Consider the following 17,347-nt stretch of genomic DNA (forward strand, 5'->3'; position numbering starts at 1 on the left):
TGATCTGGCGACATGCGAGTTGTGGACCGGAGCGTTGTCCTGCAGGAGGAGGGTACATTTGCTGTTCTTGCCCTGCCTCTTGATTTTGATAGCTTCCCTTAATTTCCTCGAAAGTGAAGTATAATGGGCTCTTGTAATTGTGGTACCCTTTGCCAGGAAATCTGTCATCACTACTTCGTCCTGATCCCAGAAGACTGTGAGCATGACCTTGCCAGCAGAGGGCTGCACCCTTGCCTTCTTTGGAGGTGGTGAGTCCAAGTGCTTCCACTGCATCGACTGGGCTTTGGTCCCTGGATCATAGTTATGGACCCAGGTTTCATCCTGTGTAATCAGTCTTTTCAAAAACTTTGACTCATCTTCTTGGCACATCTCCAAATTCATCCTCGAGCACTCGATGTGTTCTCGCTTCTGGAATTGTGTGAGCAACCTGGGAATCCATCTAGCAGACACCTTATGCATATGCAAATGGTCATGAATGATAGTTTCCACAGACCCTGTACTAATCTTGACATTTTAGGCTATTTGGCGAATAGTAATGCGCCGATCTTCCAAAATGGCAGCCTCAACTTGACGGACAGATCCCTCATCAATGGCAGAAGGGGGAGCGACCATGTCTGGGAGCTGTTTCCACAGACTTCCATCCATGTTTGAATTCACAATGCCAGCGTTTTACAAGGTCATATGATGGGGCATTATCACCATAAGTTTCTTTCATTTCATCAAAAGTCTCCTGTGGTGTGCGTCCTTTCAAATACAAAAACCGGATCACTGCTCGACATTCAACAGGCTCCATTTCACACCTGACTCAGGTCAAACACCTGTAAAACAGAAACCACAATTAGTTCAGAGCTGTAATTTGCCACATAACCCGTAGAGATATAAATCATTGCACATGCAAAATTTCAGTTAGATCAGACAACTGGAGGCATTACTTATTGCACGCCCCTCGTATATATATATATATATATATATATATATATATATATATATATATATATATATATATATATATATATAAACCCCTATCAAGTGGGTTTGACTGTTCGCTCTTTTTGCAATTTCTTTCATTTTCGTCATCTAATGTCGCAGCAAGTTGGTGTTGATAAATTTTGTTTCTTCATTCATGTTCTCGTCTTTCATAATATCGAAACATAAATTCACTCTTAATTCCTCAGCATTATTGTCAGTGGCCCAAATCATATTTTTCATTCATCTCGTTTAAAAACCAAGAAATTCACTATTTGTTTTCTTTGGTCCTTCATTTGTATATTTTTTGTCTGCTACCACACAAGGCTGCAAACATTTGCTGCTCAGAATCTCTGCCTGTCACCGTTGATTCCTCTTTCTAGCAGTATTACTCCTTCCTTTTTCTTCACAGCACATTTACACATTTTTTTTCTTTCACACGCCTGCTTCATAATGTACCTCTCTCGCTTTCTTTCTTTACATTTTTGCTTTCACATGCACATGCTGACTGACATATCCTCTTTGTATTTTAAACGGTTGTTTGCCTTATCTTTTCCCGTCTTTCTCACTTTAAATTTTTTCATGCAGACAATAAGTAAAAATAAACAAATCCCTGACAATGATTAAAACAAAAGAAAATAAATAAAACAAAATATTGATTCTTGGCTGAGCTTTAAAAATCAATTTTAAAATTAAAATAAAATATTATGCAATCCAATTATGTGATTACATAACTACATGTATGTGTCTGTACTTGCTTGCATTAGCATGGACAGGTGGAAGATCTGTATTGTAATATTTTGGGAAATTAGCCTTCATCAGACTTCTGTTTGACTTTCAAACATGCATATTATGGCTATTGTAAAATGAGTAAATTCCACAGAAATTGGAAATTGATTTGTTTTAAAATCTGTATTATTTAAGTTTGTATTAATACTCGATATTATTTATTCTAAAAAAATCGTTCTTTTTAATTTTTGCATGTGCCTCGCACGTAATGTTTTGCATGTGAGATTTCCTCATTATATATGTTCATTTTAAAAGCCATAAATTACTAACTGCAAGAGGAACTCAGTAGTAAAGACATAGTTGTGGACAAGACTAACCTGTCTGACTATGAAGTAATAAATAAAATCCAAAGTACTCACAAAAAGAAGAGTGTATGAAACCCACAGGACTTACATCAATTTGACCAAAATATTAAATCGACTATTTGAAAAATTGAAAGTCTCATCCAGCAAAAACACTCTTATTTAATGTTTACCTAAATGAAAATATACTGCCTGAATACATGCAAGATATATATATATATATATATATATATATATATACACACACACACATTATTATTAAGTTTATTTATTAGATATTTGAATTTTTTTTTTCTTCAAATATGTATTTATGTGCACAGAATTGATCCATGAACACATGTTTTCGGGTATCACCCGTTGTCAGGATTGAACTTGTAACTGCTCAATCGGCAGCCTGATGTTTTTCAACTGAGATACGATACCTCGTCAAATTTTATGCACGATTGTAAGATCTATTGTTTGTTTATTTATTTTTTTATTAGTGATTCTGTGGTATTTGTTATGCTCACCTGAGCATTGAGGGAGTTGCCTGCCCTTTATTTATTTATTTGGGACATATTTTTTGTTATTAATTTTCTTTATTAAATATTTGAAAAAAAATTTTTATCCAAATATTTATTAAATATTTTTTACGTGCACAAAATGTATCCATCAATGCATGTTTCTGGTATCACCTGTCAGCATAGCTAGACTTTTAATAAGGATCGAACTTGTGACTGTTCAATCGGCAGCCTGATGTTTTTCCACATATGAAATATAAAATTTTTGTTTTATATAGACCTTAGTTAGTGAAGGGAACCCATTTCTATATGTTTATATTAAAAAGTTTTTATTGCCATACAATTGTTTCTGCCTCTCTCACATATTTTTTATATACAAAGTATGTAAAAATATAGAAAGATATGGACAATCTTTTAAAGGAGCTTCCTCAGTGCATAAAAAGCATCTGACTGGAAAATGTGCTGTGCAATTAAATATTCATTTATTTATTTATATATATTTTTGAATAATTTTATACTTGTAGATTTAAACGTTACTTTAACAAAATTGTAGTTGGATTAAATGAATTAAAATGTTACCGTAATAAGAAAATTTTTCAAAATTCTATTTTTTAAATAAACAATTTGGTAAAAAAAAAGCAGGAGCTGAAGATGAGGTGGGGGTAGATGTGAACATCTTGTTCATGTATGGAGTAGTTCTTCTGTCACCTTTCTTTCACAGACGTGATGTTGCTAGTCTCAATCCTTTCTATAAATACTATTATGGCATGTATTCTTCAGAATTGTCTTATCTATTCCCTACTTCTTTCGTTTCAGCTTGTTTGACTCATTGGTCTTGTGATCTCCATTAATTCGCTGTTTTGATACAGCTTCCATTAATTCGCTGTTTTGATACAGCTTCCATTAATTCGCTGTTTTGATACAGCTTCCATTAATTCGCTGTTGTAATACAGCTTCCATTAATTCGCTGTTGTAATACAGCTTCCTATTCTTTGTAGCTTCTTTCCAAGAATTGCAAGCTTGTGGAAATCTCTGGTTACTGTTTTACCCCTACTTATAATCTTGATCTTTTTAAGATTAAGATTAATAGACATCTCCTGTCTTTGTGATAATAATCTTCCATTCTTGTTAGCTCTTTATATCAAGTGGCTTCACTCCTTAAAAATTGAACGTTTTTTTCTCCATTTTTTTTTACTGAAATTTTCTTGAAGACAAAAGAATACATACTGTTGTCACTACATATATTACCGATTATGATATATCTTTATGCCATGAAATTTCCATGAGTATTAATTAGCATTTTTGTTATATAATTTTTTCATTTTTTCTTTTCTTTTCAACAGTTTTATCTGATAAACATACCAGAACGATCTACGATATTTATGGTGAAAAGGGCTTGGATTGTGGAATGGAGGTAAGTGTTAATCTCTTGCTTACTTTTATATTTTCTGATGGATTTTTTTTTTTTACATACTTTAAAAAATTCTTAATTTTTTATTTTCTGGTTATGACAAAATTCAATAATGTATAATAGCTATATCATTTAATGATTGGATTATTTTTTTAAAAAATGTAGAATTCCCCCTATATTAAAAAACAAAAGTAAAGAATCTGCATGGTGGACATACCCGTTATGGAAAGAAAATAAAGTTAAAAAATCATGTCAATTAATCAAGTAGTTTTATATCAGAAGAAATATTAATGAATAAGAAAATGAAATTTTATGGCTAATCAAGGAGTGACTGTCATTTGGAAAACAGTTTCTAAAACTAAGGAAGATAACTCCATATAATTCAAACTTGCGAGATTTATTTTTATTTTTTAAATAATTTCAGAAACACATTATTCAAAATAAAATTGTGAGATGTATATAATTGTTAAAAACAAAATATTATATCAAAAAAAGAACATTAAAAAATGTAAAAGAAACCTTTTTCCAAAAGATATTAAGAAATAGATTAAAATCAGCCTTGTAATGCCTATGAATTCCCATTAATCATGTAAAATTATTTTATTCACAAAAACAAAACTACTTGATCAATTTATGTAATTTTTGGTGTACAATATTTTCTTTCCATCACGAGTATGTACATAATACAAACTTTTCTTCCTTTTTTTAATTTTTTTTAAGCATAAGGGCAATTTTGAACAATCATCAATCTTTTTGTAAAACTTACGATGGTCGCTTGGTCCTCTAGTTAAGTTGATCATCTACATTACATGTGTGTGTGAATAGAGAAATATTATTGAGGATGTGTGTGTCTATTAGATGGCATCACACATATGTGATCCTGTCTTGACAGAGTTCAAAATAGACTTTGTAGCCTAGTGGGGGATGCCCTTTTCTCTTCCCTGCAACCTCTTTCTCACAGAAGAGACGTTGCGAACATGTCTCTGTTTTATCGTTATTTTTACGGCAAGTGCTCGTCTGAGCTTCAATATATGGTCCCCCCTTGTCAAACATTCACGAGAAACACCCATCTAGCTGAAACCACTATCAATAATTTCCCCCACTCTTTATACGGTCCTGGATATGACCTAAAACTATATCCAATGGTGAGGCTCCACCTTACGGGCCTTGGGGAGTGTGGAGCCACCCTTTAATTGCCATTGTTCCCAGGTCCACTCTGACCCGGAGTGGTAGTACCTGTTAGGGTCCCAACTATGGGTTAAATAGAATCTGACTTAAAAAAAATATATACTCCATTAAAAATCGTTCCTCAAAATAACTAGATTCGGCATTAAATAACGTGAAAAAGGTTGATATGCCGTAAAACAAAAACAACCAACCAACCAACCCACTCTTTATCTGTGCCTAAGTCTACACGTAGATTCAATGAACAAAGCTTCTTTCTTAGAACTGCACACCTGTGGAACTCTGTTCCGTTTACCTGCTTTCCAGCTGACTACAATATGATCATCTTCAAGTCCAATGTAAATAAGTTCTTGATGAGCTGTTCCCCTTAAGTAATCCAATTTACCAAATTTACACTTCTAACGGTTACTACGATATTGTCCTTTTGACCACCGTACGCTCTTTAATCCTTATCCTCGAGTGGCCTCTGGGCTTTGATAAGTGGTGATTCCTTTGTAAAAAAAAAAAAAAAAAATTACCAAATTCAAATCAAATTGAATTCCCAATATTTTAAAGAATGTTTGGAATTGTATGTACCCATAATTTTTTACCTCCTCCTTTATTGTTAACATAGCAACTTATGTTTAGTTTACTAAATTATCTGTTCTGCTCTCAGTTGAAAAGATCCTTCTAGACTGAGGTAATTTTTATTTTCATCCTAATTTAGAGTATCTCTTTTTTGCCCTTGTGGGGAGGCAATTAAATAGGGGCTGTAAAGCAAATAAAATATTTTTTCGAAAGTCTTTATTTCTCAACAACTTTATTATAGAGATCTATGAATTAAATTTAGTCATCTTCATGAGTAATTTTAAATCTATGTGTGTCGACACTAACCTTATTTGGGTTTAATTGGCTTCCTCCGATGGAGGAAGTTTCATGGAAGTATGAAATTCACAGGTGGCCCCCAGTTACATGTATATCCCTGTCAGCGGAGATGTGGACGTTAGGTTTTTGCAACTCTTGCAGGGAGGTGTCAACGTTCTCCTACAATACAGCACCTGGAATTCCCAAATTGGTCACCCATTTTTGTAATGACTAGGCTCAACGTTGCTTAATTTTGGTAATCTGACAGGAACCGGTGTGTCAACGTGATTATGCCATATTATGAAGATTTAAAATTTATGCATATTAATTAGTCTGATCATATATGGAAGACAGAAACGCATATGACGGAAGTAAGTGGCAGAACACATAAAATAAGAATGGGACAAGAGAAAATGAGTGATAGACAAAACCTTAATAAGAGAGGAGGGGGGGGGGAGTTACTTGAGTTGATTGAAAATTAAGGCTAATTGTCATCCAACTCATGTTAGCATGTAAAACAAACGTTTAACCATATATGAATATGATGATAATAAAACAATTAAAATGGATTTTTGTTTTTCAAGCATAACTCAATCCCCAAATCAACAAATATTTTAGCTTGTATTTTAAGTGATTAAAATATAAGAAAAAAGCTAGAGCGAAACAAACTTTAACTTGGCTTTATTACGTGTATGTATGTACATGTATTATATAAATGCTAATAGCTACACATTCTGCATCAGGGACACAAAAAATTTAAATGATGCAGTAACATTGCATCCCTGGGACACCCATCAAGTTTTTATAAAACAAAATACATTGCAATGCACATAGTCAATCTATCAGGGATATGCTATTTCTATTAATCGTCGTAAATAACTTTGTTTTGTTTTTTGTTTTTTTCAAATAAGTTTACATAATTTACCTCCTATTTTTTTTTTTCATTGCCCCACTATTTCAAGTTGTCACCCCACTATTTCAAGTTGTCACCCCACTATTTCAAGTTGTCAAGACAATCAACCTCCCTATTACTTTCTTGTAATTAAACGATTAAAATTTATAGTATGGGTCAGTGAAATGCATTTTGACATTTTAAAAATTAATTGCACAAACTCTAAAATAAATTTGGGATTTTCCATAAATTTAAACAAGGAACACCTGGGAATTTTCAGATTTTCTTTGGTGATTCATGTGAAATGACTTGTATCCATACATGCATGCACAGACTATCTTCTGCAAATACCATAAATAGATTATGATAATTTTAAAGAATCTTATTCCAAATTTGAAAGAATATTTTTATGTGGAATCTATAAATAGTGCAATTGCATATATATATATATATATATTTTTTTTTGTTGTTCAGCTTGTTGCGAAAACCAAATCCCCTGCTGAAATTATTGCTGAATTTGAACGGATACAACGAGAACGAGAAGAGCGACGGTTACAGCAAAGAACGAATCCTCGGGTAAGTTTCTCTTATCGAAGTATTCTTCTTTTTTTTGTCGATTATGTGTGTTCAGATTATTCAAAAAGTATGTTTGAACATACAAGTCTACAGATTTTATAAGTATGTACAATTTTCAATCCTGACTACACATGTATAAAAGCCATATGTAATTGTGCAGTAAAAGCTTATCATCTTATGCCTCTGTCGAGCTGTTGAACTGAAAATGAATATGTGCAAGAAATTCTAGTAGTATCTTCTCTACCTTATTGTGAAATAAATAAATGGTATGCTTCTGAATTTTTGAGATGTGGATCGATAATGCATACAGTAGAACCCCGGGATACAGCATAAAAAATTAGTAAAAAAAAATACTGTACAATATATAATACACATGTATATAATCAAATAACATTATATAATACACATGTATATAATCAAATAACATTATATAATACACATGTATATAATCAAATAACATTATATAATACACATGTATATAATCAAATAACATTATATAATACACATGTATATAATCAAATAACATTATATAATACACATGTATATAATCAAATAACATTATATAATACACATGTATATAATCAAATAACATTATATAATACACATGTATATAGTCAAATAACATTATATAATACACATGTATATAGTCAAATAACATTATATAATACACATGTATATAATCAAATAACATTATATAATACACATGTATATAATCAAATAACATTATATAATACACATGTATATAATCAAATAACATTATATAATACACATGTATATAATCAAATAACATTATATAATACACATGTATATAATCAAATAACATTATATAATACACATGTATATAATCAAATAACATTATATAATACACATGTATATAATCAAATAACATTATAAATAACACTGTAAAGCAGGACAAATACTGTAACCAGGGGCCGAAAAAGCATTGTATTCCACATTGTAACCTGAGAAAACCGTATCCTAAAGTTCTATTCGAATTTGGATTATTTGAACTACTGTTTTAATCTTGAGTGTCATTCACACAACATTTTGGTCGATTTAACCTCTGACTTTCTCCAGGTGTATCTTGTCGAAATCTGGAATCTACACAGAATTTTGAACAGAACCTTTTATTTAATCCACAGTGGTAACATGCTCTCATTCTGTCAGTGATGACTGGGTGGAAGTCCTAAGTAATTCGCAATTGCATTTTGATTGTCATCCACACTGAGTATGAAGCCTTCAACCTCTAGAAAGGTGTAACTTACAATTGAATTTTACCAGGTACTTCATCTACTATGCAGCATATTTTATTCATCATGCCACAGGTCATTGGATTAATGGATAAAGTACTTGGTAAAATTCAGTTGTAGGTTACTTTTCAAAAGTTCAAGGTTCAATCCTCAGTGACACTAAAAATAGAATTGCGAAGTATTTGGGATTTTAATCCAGTCATGGCTGATGGAATGAGAACATGCTACCCCCATGAATTAAATAAAGGGTTTTATTCGAAATTCCATGCAGATGCCAGATTTTGATGGGATACACCTGAAGAAGGTCGGAGGTTACACAAACTGAAATGTTGTGCAAATAAAACTCAAGATAAGAATAATAGTTTGAATAATTCAAATAATATGAAAGAAATATCTAGGTATTTATGTTATGCACTATTAGTAAATCCTCAATAAAGGTGAATAGTTAATAGTACTTGTCACAACCCCCATTATGGGTTATAGGTTATAGAAAAGTTTAATATTCAAAACCCTACTTAAAGAAAAAAAAATATGCTTATAAACATTTGAAAAACTTACAGAAAAACAACATGCTCTTCTAGCTCTTAGCTTCTAGTCTCTATTTATATAAACTTGAGTATGTGTATATGCTTATATATTTGTATGTACAGAATTTACTCCTAAATGAATTAACCAATCATTATGAATTTTGGAACACAACTGATAGGTTTCAGGGTTAAAATGTGGTAAAGTCCAATGTAAACAAATTCTTGTTGAACTGTCCCCTTAAGTAATCCAATTTACCAAATTTCCGCTACTAACGATTACTAGGATATTATCCCATTGACTACTGTACACTAGGGCAGGTCGATTTTGAAACCCCAGTGAGGCAATGGTGATGATAGTTGGGGTTTGACATAGAAAAGACCTACACAAAATATTTTTCTCAAAATCGTTATCTTCGTTTGAGGAAATGACTTTAAAAGTTGAAAAATTGAAGCGATTAAAAGTTTTTCAGTGAATTTTTAAGAACGCCCCGTCATCAAAACAATCCGTACTGTTAAGAAAATGGAATCATTATTTAGAATATATTTTAAACTACATTTTTAAATAAAATGAGTGAGGATAATGAACTAATAAAATAAATATTAAGTGTAAAGGCAAAATTGTTTTTTTTTTAATAACGACCAAAGTTCGATTTTTCATTTCAGGAACTTTTTGGGGGTGGAAACATTTTAGATTTCACCGTCATAAAACACGCTCGTTATTGATATTGAAAATTAACGTTTATTATTTAATTTGAAAACATTACGATTTATGCTTAATTATTTTGAAAGGAAAAACGAAAAAGACTTGTTTAGAATATATATTATTATATTTAAAGTTTCTGCAGCACAGTGGGCCCAGATGGCCAATGTTTGGAAATAGAGGTGAAGCATCATCACAAATGACTTTTATAAGATTTTTTTCAAAACTTTTGAGGCATATGATCAACTTGGGTTCATTTTAATTAGATTTTAACTGATATTTGTCTCTGAAAACAGTTCTGGGACCAAATTGACCTATTTTGGCTGTGTCACAAAATGTCGCGAATCTACCGAAATTTACTAAATTCAGAGAAATATTGAAATAGGCATTATTTCAGTTTGGATTGAGATAGGAAAGTGGTTGAGGGCTTGTTAGAAGCGTATGGCCAAGGAGAACATAATGGAAGCAATTCATGTTGAGCTAATATACCAGTTTATGTATTGGCTTTTATAAAGTAATGAATCTGTCTGAAATTGTGTATTTCTGTTGAAAATTGCACAGGTAACAATACAAACATTATGTGTATTATTGAATTTTCTCAAAACCTCACATAAAGATAATATAAATTAATCAAGAAAAATGTCTTCAATAAGGCTTGCATACCAGTTCTTGGACAAGCCAAACAACCGATTATGTGAACATATGGCACACTGGCCCCAGATCGCCAAACTTTGGAAATAGAGATTAGGCGAAGTCTTACTTTGATTTTTCTGGCATTTTCTCGTTTTCTTTTCAGTTTTATACCCAAGTACAGAGTAACTAAAGCATATTTTGACTTAGAGAAAGTGTATAAAAGGATACAGGAACCAAAAATGCTTTGATTTTGTCTAAATTCACGAAATTAGGAGAAATTATAAAATTGGAGTAGTTTCGTTGACTCAACCGAGATAATTCAGTTTGTGTTATGTTTCTCATTCCATACTGGCAGATAAGAATATAAAATAAAACAACAAATAAATCACCATCTAGTCAAGAAAAATGTCTTCAACAAGGCTTGCATACCACCGCTTCGGTAGACCTACCAACCGACCATGCGACACATTCCGTGCAAAATTTTCTTGCCTGAAAATGAGTGGTTATGTTCTGGATGATTGGATCTGATCGTTCCAGTAACCTGGCCATTACATCAGTTAATTGGAGCAGTGGGTCAGTTTTCCTCGACAAGAACTGCAAGTAGTTGCGAATGTCTTTGTTGTTCGACTCTAAGCATTCCTCTGACAGACTTCCCAGTCCATGAGCATCATTTAGACTCATCAATTCTGTTGAATGATGAAGAGTCCCATGCAAGGTGTGATTCATCATGACCCATGGGAAGTTGTCACACAAATTGTATGAAGTCTGCTCACAAAGTTCTTTGAACTTCATCAGATCGATCTTACGTGACGACGACACAACCGATAGAACAGTGGAGAGCTGACGATGAAGGAGAAGCAGGTTTTCTCGGTGTTTTTCATCAACTAATTTTTCGATTGAAGCTAGAACTTCCTCTGAAAAGAAGCGACGGCCTTGTGGACCATTGGTTGATGTCCCACCTTTTCCACCAGCAGAGTTGACTCTATCAAGATACAGGCCTGTCTCTGTGTAGATCGCTTCGAGAACTCGATCCTTCGCTCGACGGACAGGTTTACCACGAACGTCGGACCTCTCAATCCACTGTTGGTAGTCAGCATGGCACCGATACAAAACCTTCAGGAACCACGTTGTTCCATTGATGTACGAATGAGTCACAGTGATGCTTGATTGGTCAGATGTTGTGAGTGGCTTCTTGGTTAATCCTTGACGAGTCTCAAAATCTCCTTGTTTTGCTTTGACTTTACCATTCTCATCAACTAGTTCATTGTACAGCTCGAGAGAATTCTTTGCTGATCTGTTAATGGGAAAGCCCTCTGCAACCTTGGTTCTGTCAGTCCAATCAGCCTGTTTTGTTGTGCATAGGATGCAATCAGCCCCTCCCAACCCTGAAATGTCCCTTTTGAATTTCAGATCCTTCATTGAATCGTGTACTATGACATTCATATCATATCCTTGACCATCAGCAGTAACAAAAATTCCATCTGAAGCCAACTCTTGGCGTGCTTTGTCTGTAGTGGGAACGACCATATTAAGAAGATCTTCATCGGTCTCTTTCTCCCTGATCAAGAATAGTGGTCTTAATGTTCTACAGTTGTTTGGCGAGTGATTCTGCCACAGACAAAAAGAAGAACCGTCCTGGTAACGAGCAAGTAGTTTCAGTGGTGTAATGCCATACTGGAACATATTTTCAGTTGCGTCCAGCATACTTGTAGAGTTCCACACTACTTGTTGACCAGCACCGTCACATCCATCTTTAAACACCATTTCAAGGACACCATCTCTGCATTTATCTTTTATAATTTTCTTAGGGATCAAGGATATGATGGACTCGATCGTCATTTTCACTAGGTCCTTGTACTGCACCTGAACTCCACTGTCATCAAGAACTGGGGAGATACTGGGGCGGAGCTTTTTACGTCCCTCCAACAACTCATTGCTGGTTGGAAAATAGATTCCCTTCGCAGCAAGTATGTGCCTCATCTTTCTCATTTGCTCCCTACTCAACATTAATGAATGCATCAATGCAATCGCTTCATTGATCTCAAAGGAATGAATATCGTTCACATTGGACGAAAATATCTCATACCCAACTCGAGCTGTCTTCTTTTCCGATTGAATATTCACACGATGAATCATATATCCTAGTGACTGAAAGCTCAGGACATTCCTTTGCAGCGTATTCTTCAATGTAGTCGAGCAGACCCTGTGTTCTTTCCTTCTGCATTCTCTCCCCTAAGTTGACAAAACTCTTCCTTTGCTTCTTTCCAACTTGTGGACAGTTCCCTTCCATTTCGATTTCTTCTTTCGATGCTTGAGCAAGGATTTCGGTGTTTGCTAGGCGTTTCTTTTTCAATCGTTTGAAATGGTTCCATGCATTCAAGAAGAAGCCACTGATTTCTTCGTTTTCGTGACAACCATGAGTTTCTCTGAATTGGCGAAAGCATTTGGCATATTCAGGTGGTTTGGTACGGCATAATGCAGCCTGACTAATGATGGCTTTGAAGACCTGATATTCTGTGGTGAGAACATTGTTGCCTGCCATCTGAATATGATAATTTCTTTTTTTTAAACTTCAGTTAACCCGATAATAGCCTGTAATGAAGAAAAAAGCATAGACATTAACTGAATGGTCATATAGAATAATAGAATACTCAAAATATTTGATAGAACATGTAAAAGCAAGCTAAAACTTTGGCAAAATGCCCGAATTTGGTAATTTGGTCCCAGATCCCGGAAAAATGAAAATTCTATTTGTCAGAAAAAAAATTTACTGCTAAGATTTACAAAACAAATTTGACATAGTTAGAAAGGTCTTAGGCTATATTTTTTGAAACATATATACTTTGATATGTAAATCTTAGCGGTTTTTGAGCTATTTGAGGAATTGAACAAAAAATAAATGACAATTTTGCTGAAACATTAAGGTAAAATTTCACTAAATAAGCTTTTATCTTATCAAAATTTCATCTATTATACCACAAACAAGACCTCTGTTAGAAAAAAAAGATGAATTTAGTTATACAAATTGAAAAAATAACATCAAAAAACCCATTATGGCATTTTATTTACAAATTCTGGCTTAGTTTATATGATAAGGTTCATATGTAGTCAAGAATATGATCTCGACACGATTTTGAATTTCCGCTAGGTTTGAGATAGCATAAAATCACTTCACGTGATGCTACAGACCTAATTTTTTTTTTGTTTGTTCAGAAATTTTATTTACTTACAGAATTTCTATAGTTCAAGGTACATAGAGAAAGTTTTTTTTTAGGCTATTTCCACCTCTGGGCCCACTGTGTGCAGTGAATTTAAACATATTCGTTTTATCTTTTTTAATTTATGCTTCTATTAGGTTGGTGCAAAAATAATGGCATTTTTTGATGTTCAAATGAACGTCAAAAACATTATTTTTGCACCAACCTAATATTTCACATCAAATTCTATTTGAAATTTTTATTAAAACCTGGTAATACTCCAGTTTTATATTAAAAAAAAAAAAAAATAGTCCATACAATTTTATTCTATACGTTCTTTATGTAAATTTCCAAGTTTTTTATGTAAATTTCCAAGTTTTCTATTTATTAAAAAAATACTTTGCAGAAAATTAGTGTCAAATTTTAATTTCTTTTATTTTTAGGGAGTAATTGTTTTTAAGCAGTGTTTTTCTTCTAAAATTATAGTTTTAAAATCGGATAACCCACAAAGATTAATACGAGTAAATAAGGAAACTCCTTTAAAGGTTTTTCGTTATTTGTGCATCTATGTTATTGTGCTAAAATAAATTTGTTATTTAGAAAGCCATTCTTAATAAGGGAAGGAGGTTGTATTGTAACTATTCTGTACTTTCACCTAAAAATGTAATAAACAAAAATTTTATAAATATTAAATTTAACTTGAAAATAATATTAAAAATAGCATAGTAACATAGATGCACAAGCACTGTTTTTTTTTAAACTCTAAACACTAAACTTCATTTAAAATGGCACAGCTACAGCAAGAATGAATCTCTTTATGGATAAATTCATGTTATCGAAGGAGAAGCTAAAATATGCTAAAAATGTCTAAACTAAACACTACTATGCCTCTGGTTTGGTTTGGTCCTCTCTCTTCAATACATCTAGTTCAACTCTACAAAGTTTTTCATTATTTCTTATAACTAGCACTTATTTTCTTACGTATGAAACTAGAAGATAGCCTAATACAGTTTCCTTCAGTTATAATCGATTTATTTATTTTACTTTTCAGATTAGAATGTCAGTAAAAGCACAACGTTCAGTTTTAATCCGTGGTTCACAAAATTTGCTGGTCCACCTTGTCATTTGGATGAAACAGCACCCCCAATTCACAACAAGTAATCCAGTTTAGTTATTTCCTCGAAAACAGTTATCCCCACTTAAAAAAATAGTGAGATTTCTAAGTTAATTGCCAAAGAAATAATTAGTATTCGGCAAGCAGTCAATCCACAATTGCCCTTGTTAAGGTAACATTAGCACAGAAGGTCAATATATTTTGCTATAAGAGGACCAAACAGATTGACAGGAAATCTCTTGCAGCAATCAAAGCGAAAAGAATGAAGGAACAGCTAGACAGACTGTTTGATATATCTCCTTGTAGCTGTAAACTTTCTGTCTTGAGATGTGATGACTTTGCAATAAAGTGCAAGACAGAAAATTGTCAAGCAAGGCACATAATCTACACTTGACCTCCTAACAAGGAGGTAAAATTAATTCTATAGATTCACTTGCAATTATGTTCCTTTTTTGTGGAAAATAAAATAATGTATTGGTATTTATTATGTAATCTGGCTCTATTATTAAACATGCACATTTTTCAATTTTCAGGTTCCACTAGAAGAAATGCCATTTACAGCAATTTTTAAATTAATTGATGGAACAACAAAAAGCCTAACATTTACTGGTCGTTTGGGGAAACTTTGCATCAATAATTATCAAGATTTGCCTCAAGTAGAATTCTAAAAATTAGTGTCCCTCCTGATCATCATTATCTGACAGCAGAAGAAACAAATAATTTAAGTGTGAAGACCAGAGGCTACTTTTTGAGTATGCTGTTGGCATTTCTTGTGGAGAAGTTAACTTAGAAAATTGGGCCCTTGAATCAAGGAAGATGGCTAACATAAGCCACAAGATTAATGTGTTTATGGACTAGAGTTGTCTATCCTCAAACACTATGATAAATTAAACATTTTAGTCAAATTTATCATCCAAGTGTATGCAATTAATTGGTTTGAGATCAAAACCGACAATATTTTTTTTAACCAACAACAGTATATTTTAATATGATTCAGAGAACAAAACAGTTAACTGGAATCCAAATTACTGTTTTAAATAGTTAAAAATATAGTGCTTTTGCACTACTTCCGGAAAATATAATATCGATGATAAACTCAGATGAATTGGATGTGAGACAAGAGGGCATTCAAAGGATTTTGTCCATTAAGTAAATAAATATTTATCGATTAAATTTTATTATTTACCCAAACAATAGTTAGTTTTATTCATATTACATCGCAAAAATATGAAAAAAATAAGTGTTTTCAAATAATTGTTTTGCTTTTTTTTTGTGTTGTCTTTTCCAGAAATAGTGAACAACTCAAAAAAAAATAAAAAATGAAAAAGATTACTGCTATCAATTTTGCAACCACACACTGGTCAAATTTGATTGATTTTTCTCAAAAAGCTGTATATGGGCAGGAAGCAAGACATAGACACATGATTACAAAGTCATCGTGCCAGCAAATTAGACCTTCATTTTCCTCAAAAGGAAATTATAAAGAACAAATTAGTTCTATTATAAGTTTATATTATTGCCTCTAATAAAAAAATTAAAATACATGGTTCTGTAACTTGTATCAAGTTGTTATATTGTTTAACACATCTCCACATATCTTTTTGAATTATGAAATTTGAAAGACTTAGTTGCTAATTAGCTTTTTTTACAATTTTTGTTTAATCAATGCAGTAAAAGTTAAGATATTTTGCTAGTTGTGATTCATAATTAAAATTATAATTCATGTATTTTTTTTTTTTCAATGTATTTCATATAAATATATCAATTTTAATTGAATTTTTTATAAAAATAGTGAAATTTCAAAGTCAGTGTTGTGAAAAATGCTATGAAAATGAAGGATTTTTCAGCATTTTTCTACACGATTTTTAAAATTAAATGCTCAATTTTCTGTTCAAAATGGAAATCTAATGTTTGGTATATGTTCTTATCACATCAAATCCCAACTATCATCACCAGTGCCATGTTGATTTTCTGAAAAAAAGTTGCAAATCGACCTGCCCTACTGTACACTCATTAACTTTTATCTTCGAATGAAACAAGGTGTTTTTGTTAAATTTAATTCAATATCTTAGGAATTTACTAATTATCTTTGAAATAGACCCAGAAAACTAATATTTATCTTTCAAAGGATTTTTACAGTTTAATAAATTAATTTCAAAATCTAGCTGAATTTGTCAGTTTCTGGATGCCGCTGTAAAGACATTTTTCATAACTTTTTTTTCACGTGTACAAATATATTTTTTTCTTTTTGGAAATTAACTTTAGGCTTTAATCTTTTAAATAAAATCAAAAAGTAGTCAGAAACCTACAAAAAAAAAATTATGATAAACCGGCTTTCAAAACTATCTTATCTTTTTAAACCATTATTGCTCATATGTAGAAAATAAATTCCTTCTTGTGTACATTCAAATATATTCTAATTTGCTCTCTGATTCTCTCTCCTCTGATCTTCAGCACGTGGT

At 32.3% G+C, this 17,347-nt stretch overlaps 2 protein-coding genes across 2 annotated transcripts in view; one reads left to right on the top strand and one right to left on the bottom strand.

Annotated features, from left to right (window-relative positions):
- Positions 1–17,347, top strand: part of LOC145291926 (dnaJ homolog subfamily C member 11-like) — a 171,484-nt gene that overhangs the window by 44,397 nt on the left and 109,740 nt on the right. The window contains exons 3-4 of the mRNA XM_080137829.1: positions 3,901–3,971; positions 7,363–7,464. Of these exons, the coding sequence (XP_079993955.1) occupies positions 3,901–3,971; positions 7,363–7,464 (173 nt within the window). The remainder of the gene's footprint in view (positions 1–3,900; positions 3,972–7,362; positions 7,465–17,347) is intronic.
- On the bottom strand, positions 10,089–13,873 carry LOC145291903 (uncharacterized). Its single transcript, XM_080137729.1, has 2 exons — positions 10,778–13,873; positions 10,089–10,729 (listed from the first exon to the last, which is right to left on the bottom strand). The coding sequence occupies exon 1, from the start codon at positions 12,708–12,710 to the stop codon at positions 10,986–10,988; it is 1,725 nt and encodes a 574-aa protein (XP_079993855.1). The 5' UTR covers positions 12,711–13,873; the 3' UTR covers positions 10,089–10,729; positions 10,778–10,985.

The sequence above is a fragment of the Euprymna scolopes genome, chromosome 2, assembly GCF_053919585.1.
Source record: "Euprymna scolopes isolate OS-2025 chromosome 2, ASM5391958v1, whole genome shotgun sequence".
Taxonomy (NCBI): Eukaryota; Metazoa; Mollusca; class Cephalopoda; order Sepiida; family Sepiolidae; genus Euprymna; species Euprymna scolopes.